We start from the raw sequence: 15,631 nt of genomic DNA, 5'->3' as shown, positions 1-15,631 counted from the left end.
AAAATTTGTTTTCATTCGAAATCAGTTTAAATAAAGAGATGTGCATTGAAAAGAAGAATAGGTTAACCACTATTTTATTGAATATACTTAGTTTAACCACTATTTTATTGAATATATTTATTTGGCCAGTATTTTATTGAATATATTTAGTTTAACCAGGATTTTATTGAACATATTTGGGAGATTTAATAAATTTAATAAACAATTGTCATTTAATATTTATTTTTCATTTAATTTTTATATTTTATTCAACATTTTATTTTTATTTTTTATTTTACATACATTTTTGAAACACAAATTAAATTTTTTTTGTTTTTCATTGTAATTAGAATCAAAACAACTTGGTAAATTAAATAGCAAATGGAATTGTCAAAAAAATTTAATACGACAAAAAATGGCAGTAAATTCATTTAAGAATGTTTGAGATGAAATTCTAAAACTAATATAAAGTAAATACTGTTATTAAAACTTCAACAAAGTTATTTAAGTTTTATAGTATTTAAATATTATTTATTATTATATAAATTTATTAATATTATTTAAGATTATTTTTTTATACTAGCAAAAGGGGAACCAAAAATGGGGTCATGGGAGCTCGGTATGGCAAATATGCAGGGCTCAATTTAATTTTTTAAAAAGTACTGTACAAAATGTCTGATCAAAACTTGTTTGGGTCGGACAGTGTCCAATCAAATTTTTAAAATATAATTTTTTCGGTTTTACGGAACCGAGTTATGCCATTGAAATCTTTGTCATGTTATTCAATTCATTTAACGTTAGTCTAGTGAAGTTGTAGTTTTTTTCCATTTTGTTTAGAGTATTTCATTGCTATATTACGAATAACTTTTAAACCTTTGAGCACTCGATAAAATTCAAACGCCGTTTAGTAAAATTCATCTAAAAAAAAATCGGCAAAAAACATAACAAAAAAAGAAACAACAAAAACAACTATTTTTGAACTTTAATTTTGTGTAAGTTATATAAGATTAAAAGCAGTTAAACGATTTTAATGCACAACCGTTGTGTGATAATTAGAAAATCAAGCTGGACACAGTCCAACACCACATAACTGACACTGCTAACTTGTGTGGACTCGAGTTTGGTGCCCAGCTACACATTTTATATTTTTTTGCTGCACCAATTTTCACAAGATTGTGACCATATAATGGATTGCTATTTGCAGTATTTTGGGGAAGTGGGTATGGGACAGTTGTACTTCTATCCACTTTAATCTCTCTAGATGTTCGTCTTTTGGAAATTACTTCCACTGGAAAATAACCTCTGGTTAAACTTTCCACTATAGCCATCATTAAATCTATTCTTGACATTTATGTTCATTTGTATTGAGCTGATACAATAAATAGCTATTCAAAATTGCCCTACCAAATAGAGAAAAAGCAACTTTAGTTGTCAGCTTTATTGTCTTACGTTCAGACAAGTACACATAGAGCTGTGCATCACTCAAATCTACACTGCCCATGGTTTTATTGTAAAGGGCAACAACATTTGGTTTCATAACTATATTTCCTCTTCTGTTATGCATTTCAGTAAAACCTGGTTTGGCAACAGTAGATAGTAATATAGACTATTTTTTACCATCTTGGTATGCCACACACAACAAAGGACCTTTTCTATAACGGCAAACCTCCTTGTTTTTTAATTTTGATTTAATGCAGATTTCTGGTAGGCCTTTCCTGTTGACTCTCACTGTGCCTGTTGCAGTGGTCTGATTAGCATATAGATCTAATAACAGTTGAGGAGAAGTATAATAATTGTCAATACGTAGTAGTAGTATTTAAAACTGTAGCTGTGTTAACAGCGAGTGAGTTAAAAACTCACTTTGACAGCTTTTGACAATCTAAAAATATACAAAAATTTACTAAAGATAATAATGAACAAATTAAAAAAAATATATATATATAGTTAATTCTAAGTTATTTTTTTTAATGCCAAAAATTTGTCCAAACTGTTTTTGAAAATGTTTACATTTCCTGACATGACCACTTCCAATGGCAATTTGTTCCACAAATTCACAGTTCTATTTATGATAAATTCATATCTTGGCACAAACTTGGTTTGCTCTCTGCTGTATTTTCTGCTGTGACCTCTGCATGATTTTGAAAATACTGGTTTGTTTAAAAGGTCTACTGCTTCAATCTCATTAAAAATCTTAAAAATTTGAATAAGATCTCCTCTCTTCCTTCTTTCTGACAATGTTGTTAAACCAAGTATCTGTAAACGGTCTTCATACAGCAAGCTTCTTAAGTTCTTTATCATCCTTGTCACTTTGTGTTGCACCCTTTCTAATATTTCAATGTCACCTTTGCAGTTTGGTGACCAAACTGGCGCTGCAAATTTAATCAGAGGTCTAACAAAAGTAGTATATAGTTGCTTGAGAAGATGCTGATCCAAATGGACAAAAGTGTTTTTTATCATTCCCATTATTGCATTAGCTTTTGATGAACACGCTACTATGTGTTTCTTCCATTTCAGTGATGTATCAAAATTTACACCAAGATCACGTCCATGCGTAGAATTATTAATTCTTGACCCATTTACTGTGTAATTAAAATTTATGTTGTTTTTTTCATATTGCATAACTACACATTTACTTTCATTCAGTTTGATTAACCATTTTTCTGACCAATCTTCTATAATATTTAAATCTCTTTGAACTAATTTGGCGTCCTCAATTGAATATACAGCTGATAAGATTTTAGTGTCGTCTGCATATATATATATATTACGTAAGTGATGACCTTGATAAAGGAAATTAGTTTGGCGCAAAAGACGAAAAACTAAATAAGTCATACCTAGGCAATGGCTGCCACATCTGGGTCTTTTCCTCCCTTGTAAATTTTGAATTGACATAAATAACCATTAGTGCTGTCTGTAACACACCATAACATAATTCTAAATCTAGAATGACGCTTGTTTGGCATATATTAACGTAGATGTGGTGTCTTTCCTTTGTAGCCAACCATACTCTCATCTATAGAAATGTCTCTTTGTGGATAATAATAATAAAAAAAATTTGTTGTTAAAATGTTTAACTAAAAACTGAATTTTATAAATTTTATTGAGTGATTGTTGATTTAGCACATAAATGTCTGTAAAATAAAGAAATTTATGCAAAAGTTGAAACCGGTCATGATTGAAGTGGGTAACTAACTAGGGAGTAGATGCACAAGGATGACTTATATCCTAGTACAGTTTAAGGTTAGCTTTTTTGATGAGACCCATGTTGATTACAACTCCAAGGAAAGCTCTAATCTCCAAAAGATTGGTCTTTCCCTGTTTAGTCATTTCATGATCTCTTAATGTTGGATGGGACCTCAAATGTTGTTGATTATTTTGAATCCACGTATCAGCATAATTATTAGTAAAATTTACTGTATTTTTCAAAAATTTAGGATTTAAAAACAAGTAAAGATATTCAATAGGCTTAGACTCAGCTGAAATTGAGTACTTGGGTCCTCACTCACCAGTAAAGTGAACAACATGAGGACCATGGTCATCTCCTAGAACAAATACCCATTCATCTAAAACATTACCACCAACATCATCTACATCAATATTGCCATCAGAACTAAAGTCTTCATAAAAATTAAAATAAAAAACTCCAAATTATCATACTAGGTTATATATTTGTATTAAATAATATTGTATACAATTTTTAAATTAAAGTTATCGTGCCTTCATCAAATAAACTGTTATTGCTGGAACTTAAAAATTCTTCACTGGTACAACTTTTATCATCCATACAACTTTCTTCATTGTCGCTCATTTTCAATGCCAAATATATAAAAACGATATACCAAAAGATAGAAAAAAATGTGAAAGGGTTAACCATTGATCTTTTTTTTTTAGTCAAATTTTTATTTTACGCGAAGGCTTTAAACAAAATAAAAATTTATTATAATGATCATTTAAAATAAACGCATTATGTGTAAATTAAATGTTATACTTAATTTTTCTTTTAGTAGATATGCATTTTTTATGATAAATTTAAATGTTTGAAACTATTTTTCCATGCCTTTCTTAAAATCTTTTAAAAGATTAGTTTATAAGTTACTTTAAATTATGAATAAGTTAAAAGTTAAATTAAATCTTCCCATGATTTAATTGCTTTTTTTGTTCGTTTCTTTTTGCATTCATTTTTACAATTCATTTCATTTAAAGTTTTTTAATCTTGACACTAATTATTAACTAACCATGAAATGACTAAAAATTACACTTATAAAAAGACTACGTTACTTTTTTTAGACAAGATTTTTTTGTACCTTTTTGAAAAAAATGTTTATACAACTTAAAAATATTATATTTTTTTCTTTTCAATAATTCAATTTCACTTTTTAATAATTTAAATTAAACTTGTTTACTTATATATCAATAATCATCAACCAATAAAAGTAATTTGTAAAAGTGTATAACTTTAAGTAACTTTTTTCGAATGCAATTAAAAACGTAACAAAAAGTAATTTTAAGTTTTTGCATAGTTTTAAAAAAAGTTTAACAAAAAGTAATTTTAAGAGTTTGCATAGTTTTATTTTAAAGCTAAATTATTTTCTTTTTCGTAAGGAAATGTTATGCTTGATCTTTAGTTTTTTCAATTTTTTTCCTAGTTCAAGTTTAGCTTAACGTTTCTTTTTTCAGCACATTTGGAAACATTTAAATCAACAAAAGAGTCGTGGTCAAGTTGTAAACAAAAAATCATTTGCGTGGTAAGCAAAAGCGTTTGATCGCATGCCATTCCTGCCCAAGCTTTATTTTGTAGAACTTAACTCCCCTGTTTCAAAATGTTTAATTAATTTGTAAATTAATCGGACAATCTGAGGTTTTAGCCGGACAATGTCCGACCGTTAGATTGAGCCCTGCAAATATGTAAAGTCTATCAGTTAGAAATTTTCTTGTAACAACTTTCTGTAACAAAGAAAACGAGCAAATTTCCATTATCCATTATCTCATTATCCATAAAATAAACAAAACAGTCTACAATAAATTTTTAACAAGAAAAAAATTGTATATGTTTAACTCTGTATGTGACAATGATAATAATGGGTTTAGATCTTTCTTTTACTTTTCAAATAATTTAATGTATATATTAAACAAATGCTATGCAACCTGTTGTTAAACTAATACCTTTAGTCCACTTGACTTATGTAATAATGTTACATTTTTCTAAAAAACTTTACTTTAAGGAACTGGATTATTTTGCAATAAAATTAGATTTTAATTTGATGATAAGAATTGGATGAAAAAAGATTTGAAAAAAGATAATTTAAAAAAATGCTACCTAATAAAATTAGATTTCATTTTTTGTATTATTTATAAAAGCTAAAAAATGGTACATACTATATTTTACCTACATTTTTCTGTATAAAACTTTATAAACTTTGCAAATTAAAAATAATCAATTACATTTATACTAACCAAATCTACTGCTAAGCTGTTACTTTGTTTGCTAAACCATTGATCTCTCATAATCAAATGTCCAGAATGATCTGCAGAAAAATATATTAAATATAAATTTTGATTATATCATTGTTTGTTTAACAACCTGTCTGTATAACATAAAAAGTTAAGGTACTGTGGCAACCCTACTTTATAAAGTTCAATTTTCTGGTTTCTGCGTAAAAGAGGTTCAGAGGGATTAAAATATTAAAGTGTAGCAAACAACGCTATTAAACAACTTTTATTTATATTTCATTGTTTGTTTAATAATCTGTATTAAATATTGGTAACACAAAGAACGATTTTCCTTAAACCCAACTCTGTGTGCCTTAAACTTTAATTATAGAATAAAGTTTATAACTTGTTATCTTTTTTTAACAAATTCACAACCAACAAAGCCACATGCAACCACTAATTAAGTTGGGAGTCAACAGAAAACAAAGGAAGTTAAAAAGCAACAAGCAGTTGACAGAAGACTTAAAAAAACTGTGAATTGTATGTGTCAGGAAAACATCAAGATGGAAGAGAACTCTAAAGCACCAATGTTCAAAAAAAAAAACTTGACAAATATAAATTTTTTGAGTATGAAGGATAATACAGTATAAGCAGGCAAATTTTCTAAAAGACGTGATAGAGTTTTAGTTGATGAAACAAATGATGATAGCTAATTTGAGATTATTACCTAAAAAACTCAAAAGAATAGAAAAACCATAGTAAACATTTGGTTGTTTAAATAACTATTTAAGGTGAGTTTTCATTTTGTACATTTATATCTTTGAAAAAAGTATAATCATGTATAACAATACAAAATGCGCAAAAAGTTAAAAGAAGTAAAAAATTAGGAGCAAAAAATGTAAACTAAATGTGTACTGAAGCACAAAAATGCATACACCTCCTAATGTTCAAGAGAAACAATGTCTTATCAATAATAATGCTGTTTCATTTAAATATGAAAAGAGCATTATGAAAATTTGTCTGAATCACATTTGAATGATAAGCAAACAACAACAAAAAATCTTTATATATTTGTTATGCATATATTTATGTATATTATTGTGTAACTCACATGGGATTATTTTTAAAATATTTTTTTTAACCATTTGACTCAGACTAACTTTTAATTTCCATTATTTCAAAAGAACATTTGTAACTACTTAAGTTTTTTTATTATATTACTAAAACTATTAACTAATATCTGTCATTAACTTTTAAAAGAAGACCTTTTTTAAAACTTCATACCTTTAATCAAATTAACCAAACATAAAGCATCAGATAATGTTTGACAAACTTCTTCTGGGTTGATTAAAAATCCATCAACAAGTTTTTCATTTAGCATCTTTTTTACAGTTTTTTCATCAAAAGCTTGACTTGAAAAAATAAAGCAACTACTTGACAAAGCTGATTGCAACAAAATGTAACTTGAATCATCCTTTAAGCATAAAATTGCACAAAAATATATATATATATATATAAAAAAAAACTATTTTAAAATTTACAAAATTTATATTACCTTTAAAAAAAGTATAATGAAAGAATAATAAAAAAAACTATAAAGTCTTTGAAAGTTCTTATTTTTATTTATTTTCATTCACAAAAATTATTCAATATCAATAAAAAATTTTAAAAAATTATCAGTAAACTAACAATCTTTAAAAACAGATACTCATTTTTTGTATAACTTTATCATTATTTAAAAAGTATACACACAAAAAAAAATTACATTAACATGGAATGGGTCAATAAAACCAATTATAGGATAAAGCTCAACCCAGGATTTGTACATTTGTAAGAGATCTTCTTTTGTTTTTGAAGTTCCAGCACTTATTTCATATTTGTTTAGCTTCTGAACAAGAATGATAAAAACTAGAAAATCATTAAAGTATTATCTAAATATTTATTAAAAAAACATCTAAACAAATTCAAGGTAAAGTTTGAATTCAACAAACCATGTCATAAAATTCATGTGCTGCAAGATGTAAGATTATATCAAATGAAGGTTGGGCATCTGGTGAAAAACTTTTGATAGCTGTCATGATAAAGTCAAAAAGCCGTTCTGGTTTATCAAAAGCTGGAGTAAATTCGCCAGAAAGAAAACTCTTTAAACAACCAGATACCTATAATGTAATATATAAAAGAGCTAGGCAGTATTTGTTTTTTTTTATAAAGCAAACTTTTTTAACTGTTTTTTTTTATAAAGTAAACTTTTTTAATAATAATTAAAAAAACAAAGGTTTTTTTTATTTAAACTTTTTAAAATTTTTTCATTTCAAGTTTTTAAAAAAAAATAATAATAAATACTGATTTTCTTTCAAAATTTGCTTTTGAAATTTAAACCCTGCATTGCTCTTTTTTTCAGTGAATTTATTTTTACTATTTTTGTTTTTTTAAACCTCATATTTTAGCAAACAAAAACAAAATAAAAACCGTTGAAAATGAATACAAACTGCATTTTTTTAGATTTTTTAACCCTGTTTCTAAAATATAAAAAATTAAAATAAAAAAAAGGAAAGTGGGTTCTAAACTTTATATAGCCATATCTATTGAGTGTTAAAATATACTATGATATAATTTAAAGTCTTTTTATAAATGATGCTCCCATTTAAGGTAAAGTAACCTTTAACAAAAAAAAAAAATTTTAATCAGGGAGTTGAACTGTGCTTCAATTGGTGTAATTTTTGCTAAAAATTATAATTGTAATAAATATTAGTGCAAAAAAAGTTACAACTTTCCCATGCTTGCTGGAATCTAACTAGGAATGGCTCTTATCTTCTCATCAGAATACTATATGGAATGAAAAACAACTGTTGTACCCCTAATGACAAACAAATATGCAAAAATCTCAAGTTAAAAACTCAATTGAATAAAATGCTACAAATAGTATTTTAAACATTATATGTTAAAAAAAGATATTTTATACTTTCAATATAAATACACACCTGAAAATATTTTCATAATCTTATTGAACTGTATTCAAAAATCATGGCTCCTAATTTATACACCATTATTATAGTAATACCAAATTACAACTTCTTTTTAGGAAAATTTTTCAGATTTTTGTAAACAGATTAACACTTTATATGTTTATAGAAATGGCATCCAGGTAGTAAATTTTTTGCAGACGATTTCTTCAGAATAACAAGCACAATCTTGAAGATTTTCAAATTCAAAATGATTTTACTTCTTATCTGCTTTACAGGTGATCTGTCTCTGTAAACTTTAACAGACTGTTTTCTGTTTCCTTGTAATGTCACCAAAAGTGGATATTTCTTTTAGCACACAAAAAACAACTGTCAATTGTCTCAATTCCTTAATTTCAAATAATTCAAATGTCAGCAACATTTAAATTACTTCAAATTATGGAAATTACAAATAATGAAGTATATTTTTTTTTTGCAGCTTCCACAAATTCCAGTAATTGAAATTCATGTCAAAAAATTCTTTTATAATTTAATTTAATGAACTATTCTTTTCCAAAACAGACATTTTTTAACTATTTGACACATCATGACACAAATCTCTTACTTTCTAAATATAGTCTTATTTTATATTTCATATATTTGCTCACTTTAAATTCATAAATTCTGATAAATTTTCTTAATTATCAGAGAGTAGACATAATTTACTGAAGTAAAATTGTCTGACTGTTGATATTGTGCAATTCTTTTAAAATTAGTCTCTAAATAAAAAAAACATTGAGGTGGGGTTATTTAAAAACTGGAACAAAAATACTCTTAAAATTGGCCCTCAGTAACACTGATTGTTGGAAACTAATTTTTGAAAAAAAGACTGCTTTACCTTCAGCATCATCATCAGCTTTGGTTTCATTAACTTTTAAGTAAAAACTTAAAAAAGCACCACTCAATTTTAATTTTAATTAAAATGATTTTAAGTTCTCTATTTCTTAAAACAAAACAAAGATTCTTACACCAAACTTCTGCAGTAATAACTGTTCGATATACTTATAAAAATTCAAAAGCATATGAGCAGCCTAAAATTATAAAAAACCACCTTTAAACTTTTTCATTAAAAAAAATAATAAACAATGAATGAAAATAAGAAGATTTGATAAAAAATAGATTGCAACCTGATCCACTTTTATATATTTTTTTGGTAGAATCCAAATCTCTTTAAACAAATTTAGCTTTCCTGGAGTTGAGCAACTACAACTGAGAATATTCAATGCAGGTACTGGTACAGAGTATTTTTCCTAAAGCAAAATTAACTATTTTAAAGACTGTTGTACTTTTAGTTAGATCTGTCACCAATCTTTAAGTTGATGATGTTTAAATTTGACGACGATGACATTTAAATTTAAAAATACTTCATTGCGCTGGTTTAACAAGGTTTTAACTGATCAATGAGTAGTTTTAACTAAATTGAAATCAAAATTTGCTAGAATAAAAAATTTATTAATATCCAAATGATAATACTTTTACCCATGATAACATAAGCATTTGCTTTTAGTATTATAATTTTTTACTTTAAAAATGTTTTACTTTTAATAGAAAAATAAATACCCTCAAAATGCAGTCAGAACCTTGGCATTATGAAATAGTCATATCTTCACTATGACAAATTTCTAAATGCCATTATTTAAATTTTGTGATTGAAGCAGTTTGCTATTTTTAAATTTTGTAACTAAAACAATAATTTACTAAACTGTAATTACAGTTTATATTCTAGCGATATTCTAACTACCATTATACTACATTATAAAAGCATTACTTTATGAATAAAGCTTAAAAGCTTTTCACGGCATCCGTTCATTTTATAGATGAGGAACCAATGGTTAGTAATCTCAGTCCTGGAGAAGTATACAAGCATGCAGGTCTGCAAGTTTCTTTGTGCTAGTTGGAATCTTTGGTTGTTAGAAGTTGAAAACCTAGTGCCAGCCTCTTTCTGTGTGCCAGCATTCTTTCTGTTAGGTTTTTCATTAAACTTGACATTGGCACAATTCAACAATTCATAGGTTCATTTCAGTCATTTAAAAGCTAGATTTAAAACGTATTATGTGTGATATTTGAGTAAACTTTAGAACAGCAACGTTAGAAAAAGGAACTAATTTTTAGTTAAACAATGTTGCTATTACTGATTGAGTTAATGCTAGGATTGTCTCTTAAAAAAAATAACACAACATTTGATATTAAACTGTTCCAACTTTGAGGGACACAGCAGTCAGACCAAGTAACATGCAACTCACGCTGTTGATCCAGTCTATAATGCACAGCATACTCTTTTCGTTGTTAATAATTTGCTGTCAAATTAAACTACTTTGCTTTCTCTCTCTCAAAAAAAAAAAAAATTTCAATTGCACTACCACTCTCTTAATTTACAGTGCTTTAAAAGTCTCTTCAAATCATTTTAAAAATCTTTTATAGTGTATATAATATATATATATATATATATATATATATATATATATATATATATATATATATATATATATATATATATATGTATTTATATATATATATTTATATATATACACACATATATATGTGTATATATATATATATATATATATATATATATATATATATATATATGTATATATATATATATTTGAAAAAATGTACCAACCACGGTACGACAATGACAATGATACTACGTATTATACATATATATATATATATATATATACACGCACACATATATATAAATATATACAGGCCTTGTGATGAAGCAGGAGCGATTGCTCTGTGCATGTGAAACACACCGTAAATGACCTTCTGGTCGCCACAAATAGCGCTCGCTAGTTTTGTTGTGAGAGTAAAAAATCGCACTCGTCTGAAGAAATTGCGAGGGAGAAAATTATAAGTGAATTTTTTAGAAAATATTTTTAGTAAAAATTTATTTGCTGAAGTCAAAATGTTTAAACAGAGTTTGCATATTGTTAAATAAAGAAATTATGTTCGTAATAAAGTACGTTACACATAATTTATGCATTACTTCAATTTTAATTTATGCGGTATAAGTTCAAATTAAAAATGATTTATTTCTATAAGTTCAAATTAAAAATGATTTATTTGAAAGCTAAATCCAGCATGTTTTTTTTTTTTTAATTTCATATGAACTTTATCATATTATCCGCTTAATCGTACCCTGGGTAAGTCAAACCATTTGCTAACTCATATATTTTTTTATTTGATGAAAAACTTCTCTTAACTAGAACTTTTACTTTGAATTGCATAAAAGTTCATGAAATTAAATATCAAAACTTGAATGTTAAAAAAATTAAATATCTAGCGTAATATTTTTAAATACCTATCATAATATTTATAAATAAATATCTAGCGTAAAAAGTTCATCAAACTAAAACTTAACTTACAGGTTTGATCACATTCTATTAATTAATGATAATTATATTTAAAATTTAAAAACATTAAAACGTTGGAATATCAAACTTTTTTTTTCAAACATAAGTTAACCTTTTTGGGCCGAAGGCGCACATATGTGCGCCTTGGATATACCAATTAAAACACCTCTCTAAAAGTTACAGTTCAACCCTATTTAGTCTTAAATATTAACCTTTTGTGCTTGTAGACATATAAATTGAGCTTAGGAAACTTGGAACTTTTATTTCACGGGTAGTTTTCATGTTTAAAACACTAAAGATAATTGACAAAAATATATGTAACTGTTAGACGTTTTCAGCGCAGATGGCTTTGAGAAATAGGATTATAAATGATCCGAATAAAGCTCTTCGAATCCTTGATGAAACGGATGATGTTAGTGATTTGTCTTCTGAGTCTCTAGAGTCTGATGACAACAAATTCCAAGAGAATAAAACTGATATTTGCTCAACAATAGCTCCATTGACAATGGCATAGTCAGCAAGTCAGTCATCATCATCAGAAATAATTTCATCTTCATCATCTGAAGAATATGTTTGTTCTGAAGATGATTCAACAGAAAAATAGATGTGGATTTTTCTATTATTAATTCAGGAACTAATAATAATAAAGGACTCTATACAATAGCATTTGCTGATAACAACGGAACTGTAAATAATAAAAGAAAAATCCATAAACAACAAACAAGTAAACAACAAACAAGTAAACAACTTCATATCATTAAGCCTAATATTAGAAAAGATATTAGAGAATGGAAAAATATTAAAATTATTAGAACTATTATTCCATTTATGGAAACACCAGGACCAACATTTAGAAGTTCTGCAAAACCTAATTGTGATGGAAATATCAAATCAATCTACCTTCTTTGAATTTTTCTTTGATAATGCTTTAAGACAAAAACTTATCGCTGGAACAAATAACTGCCATTCAAAAAGGTTACAATCTTCTCCTATAAAGCATAGAATGATATGGGTTGATGTTACGTCAAATGATACCAAAGTATTTATAGCAATCTGTTTACCCAACTTCCTCGTATCCATGATTACTGGAGACAAAAACAGTGGTTTTTTGCTATTTCATCTTTTAGTAAAGTAATGTCTTGTGATCGATTTAGACAAATTCACTGTTACCTTCATTTTTGCAATGAGACAGCTGCAATACCAAGGGGTAATGGAGGTTATGACAAACTTTTCAAGGTACCTTTGTTTAAGGGAAGAATCTCTATCCGACAATTTATTCCAAGCAAACGTACAAGATTTGGAATAAAAGCTTGGGTAATGGCAGAGTCAGGAACCGGGTACATATCAGAATTCTTGATTTACACTGGAAAAGATATTGATGGACTAAAGGACCATGATCTTGCAGGAACTGTTGTCCGTCAACTAACCCAACATGTTTTAAAACAAGGATATCATCTATATTTAGATAACTATTACACTAAAGTTGGTTTGCTTGAGTATCTTTACGAGAATAAGGTTTATGCAATAGGTACTGCACGAGTTGATTGCAGCCAATTTCCCAAGGAGATTATAACAAAAACAAAAATGAAGTTGCAACGTGGGTATAGTGATTGGCGAATGTGTGGTCCAGCTTTGGCGCAGGTCTGGATTGACAGCAAGCCTGTTCATATACTTTCAACAATTCACTATCCAAATTATGATGAAGTTGCAAACAGTACAATATATGTGAAGGGAAAAGGAAAAAAAGGGGCAATTAAAGATTACAATGCCAACATGGGTGGTGTAGATTCAGCAGACCAAATCATGAAGTATTATAATTGTGGAAGAAAATCAAGTAAATGGTATAGGCGAATCTTTTACCACCTATTGGAAATATGTGTTCATAATGCATTTATATTTGAGTGACCAGCGTACCCGCAGTCATCAAAATTTTCATGAGGAACTTATTGATCAATTAATAGGAAATACTAGATCTAAGAATAGTGGAAGACCTAGTAATTCAAATAAACACATTACACTACGACATACAAATGTTGGAGTTCATAAAGCTTTGGTGAACGATAAGCTAAGAGATTGCAAAAATTGTTCTGAAAATGTTCGAAAAACTACTTTAGTTGATCAGTCTTAGCGCCATTCAAAAGGTATTCGTAGATCATGTGTTTTTTGTTCATTTTGCAATGTCCATTTATGCCTTGATTCAGTCTCTAATTGTTGGAATATGTGGCATTCATAGTTTTATTTTTAAAATTATGTATATATATTTACTTGTGTTGACTAAATATAATAAATAAAATAGCTTGAAAAATCTTGTCTTTGCTTTAAACAAAGTGTGGGCTTATTATTTTCTACTTATCTAAATAAGGAAAGTATCCCATCAAATTAGTTACTTTTCCTTATAGGTACTTTTAATATTATTATTGAATAACAAGATTAGGTATAAAAAAAAAATAAAAAAAGTGGCATCACCAGAGAAAAATGTTAATTATTTATTTTTTAATTATCTATGTTAGAAAAGTAACCAATGAAAGCTGAATAAATTTTGCACCGTTTTACAAGCCTTTAATCACTTCTAAAAAATATAGCTAGCTATTTGAAAGATTTGAAAGGCTTAATTAGCAAATATTTAAAATTTGCAATGTTTATTTATTAATATGAAATAATGTAGACATTAGTTTAATTTTTTTACTTTTTTAATTTAATTTTTGGATTCTAAATTTTGCCTGCATTCCAATGATGTATACTTTGTTTAACTTATTTTGTAAGGAAACCCATCTATTTAAGTGTTTACGTGGCATAGTATTGCGCTTTTTAAATTGCCTAAATAAATTCCGGCACGAAAAGGGTAATATAAAACTAAATATTTTCAATGGTATCTTCAAATCTGTTAAGCTTATATTAAAGTCTATTTATTAAAAAAGTTAAACGCAACTTAAAATTTATAAAATTTCAATAAACAGTATGTATAGCAAATATATTTCTAACTTTTAATCAAAACTTTTAGAAGCTCACAAACAACAACAACAAAAAATGTTACGCCACTAGTTTCACAAACGCTTTTCTCAAAATATATGTCAGCATATCAGTTATTTATATATTATATTTGTATAAGTATATATATACTTACACTAATATGTATTATATTAGTATAAGTCTATTATAGATTTATTTAATATATAATAAAGTATATAAAATATTATTCACTTGATAATATTTAAATGGCGCATTCAGTTTAAATTAAAAAGTTTTTTTCTATTTGGTACAAACAATGAAGTCATTACTGCTAACAGATGTACAAACAATGAAGTATTACTGCTAACAGGTAGAAAGAATGTTTACTATTTTCAAAACTTTTCGTCCCAATGAGAATAGAAAATTTAAATTAAAAAATTGAAACTTGATTGCATTTTGAGAAATCAAAGTTTTAATCTACAAGATTTTGTAAAAATGTATGATACTTTTGCTTTATTGTTTTTAATTTTTCACACATCTTTTGTAAATAAAAGAAATATTCTTAATCTTTTTTTCTTTCTTTTTTTTTTACTATTATTTATTTTAAATTAAATTAAAAACCTTTCTGTTGTTTAAAATGTCTGCAATCAAGCATGTTAATTCAACTCCAAAAAGGAAACAAAGTTATGTAGTCATCTTTTAGTAAATGGTGATATTTTATTGTTTTTATTTAATATCAAAGCTGAAGTAACATATTTTTTCCGGTAGATAAGCAAATTCATTAATTAAAAAACCAAAGCCTTTTTGTCTGATTTCCCGGACTTCACATAAAAAAATTTAAATAAAAAATCGTCTATCCTTTTCCTTGTACACACTGGTACGCTTTTGAGTGATCCCCTCCCCATACTTGTG

General features: G+C 26.9%; 1 protein-coding gene across 3 annotated transcripts in view; it reads right to left on the bottom strand.

The window, feature by feature from the left end:
* Positions 1 to 15,631, bottom strand: part of LOC101240199 (enolase 4) — a 40,696-nt gene that overhangs the window by 776 nt on the left and 24,289 nt on the right. For 2 of the 3 annotated variants that reach the window (XM_065792547.1, XM_065792549.1), the window contains exons 6-11: positions 9,539 to 9,661; positions 9,380 to 9,442; positions 7,401 to 7,568; positions 7,175 to 7,297; positions 6,694 to 6,883; positions 5,434 to 5,504 (exon numbers count right to left, since the gene is read on the bottom strand). In XM_065792547.1, the coding sequence (XP_065648619.1) occupies positions 5,434 to 5,504; positions 6,694 to 6,883; positions 7,175 to 7,297; positions 7,401 to 7,568; positions 9,380 to 9,442; positions 9,539 to 9,661 (738 nt within the window). The remainder of the gene's footprint in view (positions 1 to 5,433; positions 5,505 to 6,693; positions 6,884 to 7,174; positions 7,298 to 7,400; positions 7,569 to 9,379; positions 9,443 to 9,538; positions 9,662 to 15,631) is intronic. The other variant, XM_065792548.1, reaches the window with a different exon arrangement.

The sequence above is a fragment of the Hydra vulgaris genome, chromosome 03, assembly GCF_038396675.1.
Source record: "Hydra vulgaris chromosome 03, alternate assembly HydraT2T_AEP".
NCBI lineage: Eukaryota > Metazoa > Cnidaria > Hydrozoa > Anthoathecata > Hydridae > Hydra > Hydra vulgaris.
Note: the sequence above shows the minus strand (reverse complement) of the source record. Positions and strands in the feature narration are given on the sequence as shown.